General features: G+C 41.2%; 1 protein-coding gene across 1 annotated transcript; it reads left to right on the top strand.

The window, feature by feature from the left end:
• The first annotated feature begins 6,609 nt into the window (after positions 1–6,609).
• bmp2b (bone morphogenetic protein 2b) lies at positions 6,610–12,398 on the top strand. The gene is made up of 3 exons (XM_012866664.3): positions 6,610–7,018; positions 7,865–8,232; positions 11,114–12,398. The coding sequence occupies exons 2-3, from the start codon at positions 7,878–7,880 to the stop codon at positions 12,016–12,018; spliced, it is 1,260 nt and encodes a 419-aa protein (XP_012722118.2). The 5' UTR covers positions 6,610–7,018; positions 7,865–7,877; the 3' UTR covers positions 12,019–12,398.
• The last annotated feature ends 3,306 nt before the right edge of the window (positions 12,399–15,704 follow it).

Genomic DNA, 15,704 nt, shown 5'->3' with positions numbered 1-15,704 from the left:
GTGAGGACCGTGCCTTGACCTCCATAGACTTCCATTCATTTTCAAACCTTTCTATGGCCTAACCCTAACCTTTGGGAGTATACCTAACCCATAACCTAAATCTAATTGACACCATAGTGCTAAACCAACCCCCTTGCCCAGAAAAAAGTAAGGACCAAAAAAGGTCTTCGCTTTACTCCAAAGTCCTCAGTTTTCTAGTAAAATTAGCAAAAATGTTCTTGCTCAGCTGCAAATACAAGAACACACACACACAAAATAAAGATGTCTGTGCTCTCTGAACACTCACGTTCACACGGTCATTCATTAAAACCACACACACTAACAAACAGAGATAAATGGGAGAGAGCATCAGATAAATCCCTCTCTTTCTAATCCTCTCACTTGTGTAATTAAAGATGCTCACAGCTTGCTGTGCGAGGCCTTATCCTACAATCTAAAGTATCTAAATGCCGTGCAGCTTTTACTTGGGCTTGGGTTCGGAGCACTAGGTTCACCCAGTGTGGTGTTTTGGCAACAGCACACTCCAAGGTATCCCTGCCAAAAGATTAACAATACAATGAAGTACATCTTTATGAATGGATTAACTATTGTTGAGTTAAGCTGAATGGGAAATATGGGACAAATTATAAACATTTTGTTGTAAATAATAATGATTTACAGGGGGAAAAGGGAAATCTGGAGACCTGTGGAAACATAGTAAATCATCCTGTAAAAGCACCAAGATTCATTGTTGGGAATGGTTAAAAAAGAAAAGCATAGTGCACACTATTATGCTGGTAATGGCAGGCACCCAAGAACCACTCCGCATTTTAATTGTCAAGTGGATGATCTGGGATTATCCCTCATATAATGTTAATGTACTGACACAAGACAATGATATCTTGTGATTTCTGAGGGATTAAATCTGTGGCTATCTTTGGAAGAAAACGTTACACCATCATCACCTAATGGACATCACTGGAGGAAATCAATGAAGTCTTTTCTTGATGCTGCTTACTTTAACCCACAAGTCAAGAGCAATGTAAGGATGTCTTTGACAGCAAGTACAGTGTAACCTCATCTTGACAACCACCATACTAAACAAACATGTATTCAAATGCAAAATATATATATACAAAATGTTAAAAAATTGACTCATGAACACTGTCAAGGACAGGCGATCTGACAAAGATATATAACAAAGGTTATTTCCTTCTTGGAAAATGTTATTATTGAGGCTTTCGCACATATTGCTTTTAAAGTCTTACATTTCGGAAGCAGCAATTTATGTGGCAAAACATCAGCTATTTTGTGTGTGTCCTGTCTGACAGTGTAACATTAAGAATTGTTGTCTTAATGCCAAAGGGAGCCCAACAGATTTTACTTTCACAAGTGGAGCCTTACTGCTTTTGCCTTTGATTTATATATGCAAAAAGCTTAATTAGAATTTATGCTGGGACTATTTCATGTTCAATGGACACAGAAACGAGAAGGTAGAGGAGGGGAAAAAGAAGAGAAACAGATGAGACAAAATGCTAAAAGGGAAAAAAGGTGAAAGAAAAAGAGGAGAAAGAGGGGAGAAAGCTATATAACATCTGAGTCTGCTTCTACACCTGCAAAGAGAGATATAAAAAGAACAGCAAAACCAACTAATACAACAATTAAGTATTACAGGTACAAACAACCAACACCTTGAAACCATCACTGAAGAATCCATCCATCCATCCATCCATTTTCTAACACGTCTATCCCTTGTGGGGTCGTGAGGGGTGCTCCAGCTATTAATGGGCGAGAGGCGGGAGGACCACCACAACCCAACCTACCGGGTCCATACTCCAGTTCCCCACCCTGATCCGAGCCCCAGGTGACCACATGAACCGAACGCAGAAATGAGGACTATATGAACCAAATGGGCAGCCAACCAGAGCTCACCCCACGAACCCTGAGGGGCTACCTCCCACACACCCTGCCCCCCATACCTAAGTCCTACCCCCATATTCCAGGGGGGAGCAAAAGCCCCAGCCGACTCCCGGGACCCAATGCCCATCCCCAGCCCAGATCCCAGGTGGCCCATTCCTCCTCCAGGCCCAGAATTCTGGAGAACAGGCGTGTGAGAAAGACCCGAGCCTGCCTCTGCCTGCTCAAATGTTGTGTTGTGGCAAAACATCTGCTAATATAAATGATTAGTACTGCAGAGATGCATCAATTAAGGATTTTGGGGCCAGGTTTTGCTTACTGATTTTGTAAAGTTCTGAGCTGTTGATATCAATTTTGGGTGATTGATTTCTCTTTAACAACAAAAGAACTAAATAAATGAATAACAAAATACTTCTTTCTACTTTTTGGATAAGTTTAAAGCTGCATAGCCCCGTTATTTGACTTTTTTTAATTTATACGTCAGTAGCTCGCTCTGGTGTCATACAGAGGTTTTCTGAAAGATTTTCATGTCTTGCTAGCGTATTACTTATTATTTTGCCATTTTACACTTTGTTTTTGCTGAATTTGGTAGAAAATAAAACCTCTAGTGTTTATTTTTAATGAAAGTACAACACTGTGCGTGTGCAGCAGGTGCTAGACCAAGGAAGCAGCTAACGGCTATTAGCATCTCCCAGAGAAACAATGAAAAATGGTCCAAGATCCAGTGAAAAAATACAAAAAAAAAAAGATTCTAAGCGGGAAAAGACTGGAATGTTGCTGGGAATACATTATGAACGTTGGTGTTCACTGAAGCGGACGCTAAAGCTGCCAATCACTTAGATGTGACCGCAGAGTTGATTGACATGAGTAAATGTTCTGATATGAGTCTCTTAGGTGTATTTAAATAACTGTTGGTCTTCAATCACGCCGAGCTACAGCTTCAATGCAAATCATTGCAGAGGGTCAGGCTCTGTCTTGCATTATTTACAAGTGATTTATTAATTAAACAAACAGGCATTATGATAGTTCTGTGATACTGCCAGTAGATGGTGCCACTTCTGTTTATATTTGGTCATCATGCCCGGGACTGGGACAATTATTTTCCACAAAAAGGACTATCAGAACATTATCAGGATGGAGGCTTGGTGTATATAACTTTATTTTATCATGATCAAAGGGTTTTTGGTCATTTTTATAATCATATAATGTGGCTACATAGCATTCAAATTAACAGTCTTAACAGCGAAATGGGCGATAAAACAGTCTTTTTTTTAAAAAACAAAAAGCAGCTTGGAGCTACATAGTTGTTTCTTACCGGGTAAAATAAACTCTATGAATGCAGTAAAATGATTTAGCTAATGGGACAAAGGCATCTAAACAAGTAAAAGTAACAAAAAAATGACTACATATCTCATTGACTTCCTTACAGGACAGGTTACAGCTCCTCAACTTTTAGCCTCTTTAGTTGTAAACTTCAAAACGTGGACATCGACCATATCACAAGATACTTTCAACACGATCTACTCAAAATAAATAGCAGCAATGTCCAACTTGATTTTTGAGAGGAAAAAATCAAAGTTACTGTTGTGTTTTTATTGTAACTATAAAGGAGCTTTCAGCAGCTGTTTTATCATGAATTACCATTTTATATACTATCAGAGGAGACGTCACACTGTGTGAGAGTGAACAATCAGTGTTGCACAGCTCAGCAGTTGAACTGAATTATATTAAAGCCCCAGTTTGTAAGATTTTCTCACTGGCGGTGCGCTAGATGAATTACAAATGACCTTGCTGTTAAGCGTGTAATAACTACTACAGAAGCCACAGAGTATCATAAATGTGACAATGTCAACATACCCTCCATGTATTAGCTACTGCTAACAGCTAATAGCTATGGTTAAAGTGTGAAATAGTTTTCGACAATGCTGTCAAGTCCGCTTGTTTTTTTTTTTTTAAAGTCGCTTGTAAATTCAGTAAGTCGCGTTTTTTGGGCTTGTTTCAGAATGTGCAGTCGTTTATTTTGGCTCTAAAAACGCAAAAAAAGGGAAATACTTCCTCAACGACTATAAACACAAGTAAAGACACCTGGTATTGCTGCTGCACTACGGACAGTGAATGGGGCTGATATCACTCCGCCCCTCCGTGTACACACTCCCTGGAAGGGCGAGTGAGATGAACAAACAAGCCGTTTCTAAAGGGAGGACAGAGTAGCTGTTGAACTACACTGTCATGTTTCTAACATTAATTCCAAAAAGTAAACTTCTAATGTATATAGAATTAATTTACCTGTCCAGCAGGAAGCCTGCAACCTTCGCATCAGTTTTTAATCCCCTCTCCCTCATGAATTTTTTCCACCTGGTAATAATAGCCGATATAGACTCTTGTTTTCTCCCGGTTCTTACTTATTTATTTTCTTGGTTACTTTCTCTTCCCTCTCACATGGCAAAGAGTATAGGTGGTCCTCCATTTCAACAGAAAGTGGCAAATTGAATGATCTACGGTTGTCTTTGCTTGTTTTCTACTCCTCCTCCACCGACAACACCTTTTCATATAGAAGACAGATAGGAAATGCATATGGCTGACAAGTCTGGCCCCTTTCGGCTACTGAAATCAGAAATAACAATGCAACCAGGCGTCTCCCAGTGGGTGCACCGGCACCTATGTATTTATAAGCCACTAATTCTAAATTATGAGATCACTCTAATTTTTGATGTGATTTTATTAGACTCTGCTAGAATTTGTATTTATAAAATCAATACGTGATTGTTGCTAATTAAAAGCCAAGTTAGTTACACACTGTCCCTTTAAAGAGACCTATTTCCTTGTTTTGGCCATATAAAGACAACACAAAAAAACACATATTCATCTTCAAACAAAACAATATACACCAAACGCTCATCCTGATAATGTTTACTGAGTTCTTTTTGAGCCTGAAAAGAACTTTGCACCGGGCAAAATCAGCAGACATATACATTGTTTTGCAATCTGCCGGCAGTACCGTGGAGCTATCTGAAAGCAACATGGTGTCAGTGGACGGCGCTACTGTAAGAACCAGCAGACCGTCCCGCAGTACCTCGCAGTAAAGTGACAGCTTGCCGTGATCCAAGACCAACTCGACAGGGTTACTTAACCTCTTTCTTTTTGCACTTTCGCTGGATGTTGCTGACTCACTCAGCTCCATTGATTATCCTTGTTTACTCATTGTGTGCATGCACAATGTCATACTACAATGGACTTGGTGGTAAATATACACAAAAGCACTTCTTTTACAGACAAATAGAGCAAAAAAAAAGAAAAAAATTGGTGCAAAAAACACAGCAACGAAATATAATAAGCTAACAGACTGCGATAATTTTTTTCAGAAAACTTTTGTTTTCTGTATGCAACCAATGTGAGCTACTAGTGTAGAAATTGCTAAAGTCGTCGTACATGATTTGGTCCCTTTAATATTTCAAAACAAAAGATTGTATTAATTTAATTAGCATTATTAGCATTAACGATCAGGAACCAGCAAAGTTGAGAGTAAAATGGATTGGTTCTAAACATCAGTAGATATTTTGGTGCATTTCTAAACAGGACAAACTGAATACATTTTGTACTGTGTTTAGCATCTTATATACACATTTAGAATTATGAGAACAGTTGGCATGAGGAGCACTGTTAGCGTAATTCCTACAATTAGTAACTGGGCAGGTTCAGTGTATAATTTGCTGGTTCAGGCCAATTACTAGGAACATTCCTACCGTTAAAAAGTGAAAAATGAAAGGAATAATCAAGCCAGGAGCAACTATGTAAAATCACCACTATGTTGCACATGTTCATGCAGTGAAATCCAGAGAATGGTGAATATTGTCCAGTCCAGCTAAAACCACTCACACAGCACAGAAGGGGCAATGGTCACCTTATAAATGTGTTATCCTTGCAGGCCAGATAGACTTATATGTGTAATCTTTTATGTATTAATTTAACAGGGAAATTACAAACTTTGATGAAAAAATTTATTTGTATTAATATACTCGCTTTTAGGTCCTGTATAAAGCACACATTTGAAAGCTTCTCCCTTATCCCTGGTCCTGCCCATAAATGAGACATGTATTTAGGTAAGGAATTATGACATTTAGAATATGTTAGGAGTGTGAGATTCATACATAAACTTATTGACTATTAGGTTATTTAAAAAAAAAATCCTATAGCAGGTTTTTGTTTGTATTTTTATACAGAACCTCAATTTCAAGTTCTACCATGTGTGCCACCCCAATATCATTTATGGGCCCAATCTGTCCAAGGCTCAAGAACATTTTTAGGATGGTCCTGGCAACTCCTCATTGTGTTTTTTATCTGTTGTCCTAAATCCAACAAGCAAACAAGTTTGTTACCAACCTTGCCAACGCTTGATCAATGATACTTCCATGAAACCAGAGGAATTTACCTAATTTTACGGTTAAATAAACTACAACACACCACATCTTTAAGACTGTGTTGCAGATGCTTTTTTAAAGATGTTAGAAGGTGAAACAGAATGTTCTAAATATAAAGGGTAATTATTAATTTATGTGATAGATTTTTGTGGGGGTATTTCTTTTTCTACAATGAGGTTTCGATCCTTAAAAAAAACGATGCTCTGTGGGGTCGCGCTCATGAAAAGTAGGTTGGTGCTTGAATTTAAGTGTGACATCATTGTAGGACAAAAAGAGTCACAGGAGGAAGAAGGCACCAATCAATAGAAGCACTGCGGTGCGGCACACTCGCAAGGAGTTACAGAGGGCTGATACTTCAGTGCGCGTCTCTCTCCAACTCCAGCACCGCTCCGTTTTTGACTTCAGCGAACTCTTGGTCTCTTTTTAAGATGTGCAGTCAAGATTCCTCACACTTTCCTCGACTATGCCAACGCGTAGCCGTTTCCTTATAGACTTAACATACTTATTTTTGTCTCTGCGTAAACACTGACCAAGACCTAACTCAACTCGCAGCTGGTGAGGATATGTGCGAAGGGCAATCGGTCATCGACATGGGCTGTCGTTGGTCCCCCAAGGAGAAGCAGCGTGGATTAAACACGAATTAATGTGGAATTTATCGCAGCTCAAAGGTGGAACGACGACCGGACACAGCGCTTTCTCGTCAGGTAAAGAGGAACTAATGGATTTGTTTAGCGTGTCAGACTATTAAAGGAACCCTTTGAAAATTTGTGAAATAATTCCTCCACGAAAAGTTTGCTTTACACTTTGTCTTTTATTCTCCTTTTCCAAGAAATGACTGGAGGTTGCGTGCGTAAATGCGCCCTTTATAGAACAATAAAGAACTTATACAAGAAAGATTTTTAGATGAAAATCATAGCGCTAAGAGAACATTAGAGTATTTTTTGTTTTGTTTGGTTTTTTTTGTGTGTTTTTCGTGTGCTTTAACCAGACTACATCTGGTTCTGGTATGCACGTCAGATCTAACACCTGCAAACCTCTTGAAGTAACTCTACCCATTATGATTACATGACCGTCAAAGCCTCTGCAAACAACACCGTCTGACTGTAAAGCCGCCGCTGCTGTGCATATTATAATCTCTTTTCTTCTCCCTAATACTGCTTGTGATCTTTCACTCTGCACTCCTCTCTTTTCTTTTCTTTTTTTATATATCACACCATCGAACAAGGTTTCTTATCGCTTCTAACTGGAGACCTTGTGTCTGCAGCCTTTTCCCACCCGTGAAATGCTTTGATTTTTTTTTTTTTTATCCACCTATGTCATTAATTTTTCGCCTTGATATTCTTATGAATGAGTTCATGTTAAGCCCCGACTTCTGTCAGAGGCGCAGCGTAGCCTGTGGGGTTGTCTCTGTTCTACTTCAAAGTGAAGAGGTGTCTCCCGTTCCGACTGTATGGAGGAGATCACAAAGTGTTTGGGAAGCCCCTAATGTGACTACCTGCATGTCAATACTTCCGTGCGTGCGCTCTGACACAGCCCAACTCTTTCCGCAGGGACTGACTGATCATGGTCGCCGTGGTCCGCTCTCTCATGGTACTGCTGCTCGCTCAGGTGTTGCTGGAAGGTGCTGCGGGACTCATCCCCGAGGTCGGCCGGAGGAAGTACAGCGAATCTGGCAAGCAGAGCCCGGAGCGGTCGGAGAGCTTCCTCAACGAGTTTGAGCTTCGGCTTCTCAACATGTTCGGGTTGGGGCGCAGACCCACCCCCAGCAAACACGCTGTGGTGCCACAGTATATGGTGGACCTTTACCACATGCACTCTGCGAACGGAGACCACAGCACTAAGCGAACCAAGAGCATGGGGAAGCACGCAGAGAGGGCCGCCAGCAAGGCCAACACAATTAGAAGCTTTCACCATGAAGGTACGTATTACTGACATACCTTCACCTGTCAGCTCTCTCAGACAGCCCAAACCCATATTTAAACATGACTCAGTGCGTCAAGCTGAGCTTCAGAGTCTTCGCTGTTTAAAGGAGGTTTAGTCATTTACGCACGACATGCATCCAAGTTATTTGTAACTCTTTTAAAAAAAAAAACGTTAAAGTGACTCGATTTATAAACAAGCATCTCACGCACAATTTACCTAAACCTCTTGTATGCAGTGATGCAACAGCAAGGCAAACACGCCTCTAGCAGCTGTCACGGGCTTCAAAAACATCAAGGGGCAGCGGTATCCCTGGGGTAATTTGTTTCTTAATAATTGATGGTGTTTGCGTGGGCTGTGAAAACAGTTTTTCCAGACACGCACCACAGGAGCGGGATAAAGGGCGGTGTGCCTTTTACGCAGGTGATAGACATCACCCTGTGACTTAAAAAAAAACAAAAACAAAGAAAACCCCGGCATTATAGCAGCACGAACTGGGACAAAATCATCCTGTCAGCCTGAGTCATTTTTAACAAGGCTGAAATTATTTGTTTGTAACGGTAGGAAGGAGGGGTTGCTTCCTTTTTCTTTCCAAATAAGCTTGCGCTCTCTCTCCATGATGTGCGCAATTACGCACGTTCGTGTATCACCATAACCGCTCTCGGTCTAGAGGACACGTGGTGATTGTTGGAGTGACTTTTTTTCAGTTGAGCTTCATATTAAAGAGACTGCTTAGACAAAAATGATGGGAAAAGGAACAGTGGCAAACAAATTAAAGTCTTTTTAAACAACTTTGAAGTTGGTCATTTTAAATTATATCTAGATGGAAATTAAATGTAGATTCGTTTGCGTATTATCATATGTTGTCTGGTATATTTTAATAGATTTAATGTCAACTAAAGCCTACGGCGACTTTGTACCCACCATTCCACTTCCTATGATCCAAGTAGCTGTTTTTACAGCATACAAGTTACTAAGTCCACTGGGGCCCTACACAGAGTCCTCATACAGAGTCCTGTGTTTGACTGGAGAAGTTTCCATCAGGGGTGAGTCAGAGGGGTGGTTGAGTGGTTGCTTGGGTGCTCTCCAAAGCCCTAGTGCAATGACACCAAGTGGCTAAACTGACACACTACAAACAATCCTGGCCTGAGCTGCAGGGCTGAGTGACTGCTCCCAGCCGACTTCTGGAAACATCTGCTCTCAGCCAACACACCTTGACACCGCTGGCCATTACAAATCTGTTTAGACTGTATTTACACATGCTCCCCCTGGCTCTTTTCCGCCTGTGCTTTCAGAGCTGCACGGTTGCTAGTCTTCTTATATCACGCCGATGACATTGCGGTGCTTGCTGCGCCATTTAATAAGTGTGTATGTACAGATGTTAACACAACACATCAAAGGAAACAAGCTCAGCCATTCATCGCATCTGTCATTTGATATTAATTTCTCTTAGATAATCAGCTTCACTGCTATTGCTTTTCAAAAAAAAAAAAAAAACATATTCCATGCCAAACAGAACCTTTCCACTATCGCAAGGGAAGCGGTGGCCAGTGACAGGTGCTAAATGAATGACCTGACATTAACCATCATTTCTTATTTTGGCATGCAGCACAAAAAGAAATTAGGAATGCGGACTCATATCTGCTGTTCACACGATTTCGACAAGCCTGAGCATGTTCACAAAGCAGTCTCAGGGAGATTGAAAATACTGTTGCAGAACAAAACAAGAGAAGCAAAGGCAAGGAAAGAGGATTTTGGGGCTAAGAGAACAGAGAGAAAATGGGATTTGGGGTGCTGATGAAGGAAAGGAAGAGCAGGATCGGGAACCGAGGAAAGGGAGCGAGACACAGGGGGGCTTTCCCACATCAAATGAGAAGTGATGAGTTTAATTGGGGTCTTTGTGCCTCTGGAGGGAGGTTTAGGATGAGATGGTGGAATTTCCTAAACGCCTCCTTTGAAAAGCTAATAGTTTTAAGGTTTGTGTTTACTTTGCCACACCAAACAGATTAAAATGATGGCCTATACATTTTCTATGATCTTTATAAAGTAAGAGTTCAAAGCAGGGCGGCCTGAAAGAAAATTGCAGCTTTTACTAACACTTCTGTCATTTACCGTATCCCATGGAGGGGAATACCAGCGAACTTAAGTATAAGTGGTACTTTCAAATGCCTCAGGGTAGTTAGAGTAGATATATAAATGATAGAACAAAGAATTTGCACGTTTATGAACAATTTGTTTCAAAGTTCCTCCCCAGAGCAACAGTCGGCCGTCATGTCTTTGTTGCTTTTAGGATCCATTAAACGTCATATGACAACAGTTTTAAAGATACTGGCAGTTTGTGTAAATAAATTGTCTCATCTGACATTTCATTAATCACTTTTATAATGATTTCTAATTATGTCGACATTCAATAATCTTCTTTGTTAAGGTTCATTGTTTGCGCAGAAGGAAGTTTTGAACTGCTGGCAATTGTCTTTGCAAATGAGCCATATGAAGGCCGGCTAACTCATCTCTCTGATGTTATCAGAAGATGGAAGAGCACTGCTTTAATCCTGTGACATTTAACTGGATGATTTCAGGAGCCTCACACTAACGATTGTTTTACATCATAATGTTCATTTGCCTGTAATTACACTGAGCCATACCTGATAAACCATGTGTTTTACCTGTTTGACAGTGGCCCACACCCACTCCGTACAATCATTTGGCAACTTGGCTGAGTGTACTGATAAAAATATGAGATGTTAGTCAGTTTATTTGGAATGTGAGCAAAGCAACCGTTTTCGTGCCGATCCTTCTTTAATCATAATTGCAAATTTGTTGATTCATCTTTTGCTTGCATAATCTTACACTATGGCTGTCTGTGTTGTTCTCTGTAGAATCGATGGAGGCGCTGGCCAGCCTGAAAGGCAAAACAACCCAGCAATTCTACTTCAACCTCACATCTATCCCTAAAGAGGAGCTCATAAGCTCAGCAGAGCTCCGCATTTACAGGGACCAGGTCATTGGAGCTGCGCCCCCTAAGAACGGCAGCTCTGCTGGCGGTGCTCTCGCTGGAGGCCTCCATCGCATCAACATTTATGAGATTTTTGGAGTTCCAGTAGGCTCCAACAGCACAGACCCTCTGGTCCGTCTACTGGACACCCGGCTAGTTCAGGACTCTTTGAGCCGCTGGGAGAGTTTTGACGTGAGTCCTGCTGTGTCTCAATGGACTTCAGGGAACGGCCCCAATCATGGCTTCATGGTGGAGGTCCTTCACCCAGAGCAGGGAGAGACGGATGCAGAACATTCCCAGAGAAGAAAGAGGCACGTCAGGGTGAGCCGGTCCCTGCACCAGGACCAGGATTCGTGGCCTCAGGCTCGACCCCTGCTGGTAACGTATGGTCACGACGGCCGTGGGGACTCGGTGCTCCACACACGGAAAAAGAGGCAGGCAGCCATCCGTAAACAACGCAGGAAGCATCAGCACAAGGCGAGCTGCAAAAGGCATACCTTGTATGTAGACTTTAGCGACGTGCAATGGAACGAGTGGATAGTGGCCCCCCCTGGCTACCATGCCTACTATTGCCAGGGGGAATGCCCCTTTCCGCTACCCGACCACCTCAATGCAACTAATCACGCCATTGTGCAGACACTTGTCAACTCAGTCAACTCAAACATCCCCAGAGCCTGCTGCGTGCCCACCGAACTCAGCCCCATTTCGCTGCTTTACCTGGACGAATACGAGAAAGTGATCCTGAAAAACTACCAGGACATGGTGGTGGAAGGCTGCGGCTGCCGATGAGAAACGGGTTGTGTGGACAGAAAGTGTGAGTGGGCAAGAAAGAGAGAGAGAGACTAAGTGATTAAACTTTACTATGGACACCCAGTTTCCCAATGAAGACATTTATTTATATGAAAGAAACTAAAAAAAAAAAAATAGAGATATTGAAGAAGAAGAAGAAAAACTATATATGAATATATTTATGTCTACATAAAGTTGGGGAAAATAAATGTTTTAATCAGACGAATATTCCTTTACTGGCTCTGAAAAAAAGGATTTCTGTTGTACATTTTGAAATGGGTGCAATACCACATGAAGTATAATTGCGGCAGATGTTTATTTTGTATTTATTTCTATTATAACCACTTTATTTGTAAATAAATAATGTGTATTTATCATAACAACATGCAGTTTAGTCCAGTTTTCTAAGATCAGCACCAGCTGTGTTTGGGAGAAGGACTGCAAGGAGGGGGAAGGCGCGTTGATGACGTAAAGATGGGTTTCAAATGCTGACCAGAAAAATATAATACTGCGCTAATTGCAACTAAAGCAATGAAATATTTGTGCAAATGTAATAGGAAACTAAAAAGCGTAGCTCACCGGTGTAACGAGCTGCGGGGTAGTGCAGGGTCACGCGACAATTTACATGCCCGCAAATGTAATAGACTCCCAAGGGAGGATTAGAAAAACAGCCAAGCGTGTTTTTATACATTACATGTCACTGCAAAGATTCCTGGGAACAATCTTCCGAGAGCTAGCTCCCGTGTTTATTCTTCTCCGAACCAATATTATCAGAGGAAGAAAAAAAAAGTGTAACAGCAGCGCTTCTGTTGGAAGCTCTGACAGGACTTATTTACAGTAAGATTTGACATTGAAAGACGGGGTGGATGGGGAAACCAACAAGTCCATCCTAAAAAAAGACTACCCGCACTTTAATAAATCAGGATAAGCACGTACCTCCACTTGTCTATATGCAGCATGTGCTCAATATTACCACCACAATGTGTCTTTTTTTTCCCCCCTTCGAGTGTGAATCATAACTTTTTAACTAGCTTAAGCTTTTAAAACAAATGGATTTAACAAACAACACAGCTGAAGCGCATAATGCATGGTAACAGCGAGAAACTCACGTTTTAACACAAAGAACCTTACAAGTCTGGATCCTAGAAAAAAAGAAAAAAAAAACTTTTCAGCGGGCTTCTTCCCTTTACAACATTTGAGTTACACAGAAAGACAAATATACAGTCAGAATGAAAGAGAGCTGGTCAGAACCGCTCCAAATAGCACAGAGGAGATCAGCTTGTGTTGCCATAACATCACATCAGATAATAAGAGACAAAAGAGAAACCCAAAAGAGTTCTGCGGAATGAGAATGAGTGTGCTCACTGCTGTGTTTGCATTAGAAAGAGTTTTGAGGGATCACAGCGCAGCTCCGAATACTTTAAATAGAAAGTTTTAATGTGAGTGCACGTTGGGACCGTGGAATGTTGGTTTTCAATCTCAGACACATGCGTGGAAAACCAACGTGGTTGTTTTTTCAATCATCTATTCAAGGATTTCCTGGTGGGCTTTTTCTCTTCAAAAACAAATGTGCATTAAACAAAGATATGCTTGTTACTCATGTGGGAGAAAAATACATGAAAACATTAAGACGAACCCCTAATGCGTTACATGGAAGCTGTAAAAACTCTTAAAACGTCCGCTAAAATTGCACAGGCCATATCAGTTCATGTTTCCTCAAAGCAGACGTGCCTGTCAAACTTTTCTACATTCTGTCACTTTAAATCACAAACCTTGGAGTAATTTTGTTTTTTGGAGATCTGAGGTGACAGACTAACACAAAGTTGTGCATAACTGTGAAGTAGACGGAAATGGGTGGATTGCTTTCGAATAAAAATCTGAAAAGTGTGCTGTGCGTTTATATTTAAAATCCCCGAGCCATTACTTTGAGGAACCACAATCTGAATATTCTGTCATTAAACCGACCTTTTACATCCTTTACGCTGCATGTTTAGGGTTGTTTTCCTCATGGAAGATGAACCCTCTGTCCAGACTCAAAACCTATTGCACCCCCAGACAGGTCCTCTTTCATCGCGGTCCTTTGATCAGCTCCGTCCATCTCCCCATCAGTTCTGACTAGTTAAAGTAAAGCACACCCAGCATAATGCTGCCAAACACTATGTTGTATGGTGGCATTGGGAGTTCATGCCGATGTGCACTGCCCGTTTTCTGCTGCATGTAGGATTTTGCGTGATGGACAAAAAGTTACATTTTGGTCTCATCTGACTGGAGCATCTTAAAAAAAAAAGGTGTTCTCTGGATTCTGTGCAACAACTAGCATTCTTCTTGGCAGTCCAGAAACGAATGATTTCCTTTCCAACAAATTCTCCCACCTGAGGTTTGGATCTCTGCAGCTCATCCGACACTAGTTAACACGGACCTCCTGGCTGCTTTTCTGATTAATGCTCTCCTGTCTTGGTAGGTTTGCTGATGTACAACACTCTTTCCGTTTTTGGATGATAGCTTGAACAGTGCTCCTGGGGATGTTCAAAGCCTTAGGATACTGTTTTAAAACCGATCCCTGATTGAAACTTTATGTGTGCATGGGCTTCACGATGCTGTTAGTCCACCAATGTTCCTTAGCAAACATCTGAGGTGATCGCAGAACACCCGTATTCATAAAGTGGTTGAATTACACACAAGAATCTATTTATTGACCCGGTTGCAGTGTATTTTTTGGGGTATCAGATTGAACACAAATGCATGCTGTGTTTCAGATTCTTAAATTGTTAAAAAAATGTTTAAAACCGTGTATCTATCCTCTGCCAACCACCTTATAAATATGAACTATGTTATTTATCACGTGAAGCCCAAATATAATCTATAGGTGTGAATTTTATTTTTTTTGCAATGCATATTGTCTAATATTATGTAACCAGTTTAATTTATCTTCTTAACATCCAAACTCAAAGTCATACCCCTTTAAAAGTTTGAACTCCAAATCTCTGCACTTGTTTTTGTTCCATCATCCGTCTTCGCCCTCTCTTTCTCCCATCTGGTGTCAATCTTTTCTTTGTAGATCCCACCATACCACAACACTACAAATGAGCTGCGCATACATCCCCCAGTAGCAGGCCTATTTTAATGGACTTTAGGAGGAAGTCACTTTGTTGGCACACTTAGCGAAAAACCAACACTGAAAAGCTAAACTCCACAAAAGTTCCTGCCACAAATTCCAGCAGCAACATTGAGAGTGGGATGTGGGGGATTTTTTTTTGAGTTACAAAAGTGTTAGATTTAGTGGCTCTATAGTTCAAGTCCATAAAGCTTTCATTGGGTTGGGTGGAAATACTGCTCCCAGAGTGGGCGACACATGGGCAGCACTCCCAAATCTCCATTTCTGCACCCCGTACCGGCTGAACTGGGTTCCAGTTGTACTAAAACTCAACCGCTTTTTTCACCACCTACTGGGGTTTCTTATTTTAGAGCCCTGTTAGTATCAGAAAGCTCCTAGGGGACCACTTCTAAACTTTTCGCTAAAAGGGGGGGGACAGGGTCAGGGGTCAAAGTAATAAGGACCAATTATCTCCGCCCATTCTGACTGACTTCCAGGCTCATCACGTCATTATGGTCTAGTGGCTTTGAGTGTGGTCAGCCACTGGATGGAACTGGGAACGTGTTTGTTTTTTACAATCCATTCGTTTAAT

Source organism: Fundulus heteroclitus, unplaced genomic scaffold (genome assembly GCF_011125445.2).
Source record: "Fundulus heteroclitus isolate FHET01 unplaced genomic scaffold, MU-UCD_Fhet_4.1 scaffold_76, whole genome shotgun sequence".
Taxonomy (NCBI): domain Eukaryota; kingdom Metazoa; phylum Chordata; class Actinopteri; order Cyprinodontiformes; family Fundulidae; genus Fundulus; species Fundulus heteroclitus.
Note: the sequence above shows the minus strand (reverse complement) of the source record. Positions and strands in the feature narration are given on the sequence as shown.

Bases quoted from the DNA above. Each gene is read 5' to 3' on its own strand.
- bmp2b (XM_012866664.3), top strand. From the start codon at position 7,878: ATGGTCGCCGTGGTCCGCTCTCTCATGGTACTGCTGCTCGCTCAGGTG. The intron at 8,233-11,113 runs GTACGTATTACT...TGTTCTCTGTAG, and splicing joins TAGAAGCTTTCACCATGAAG to AATCGATGGAGGCGCTGGCC.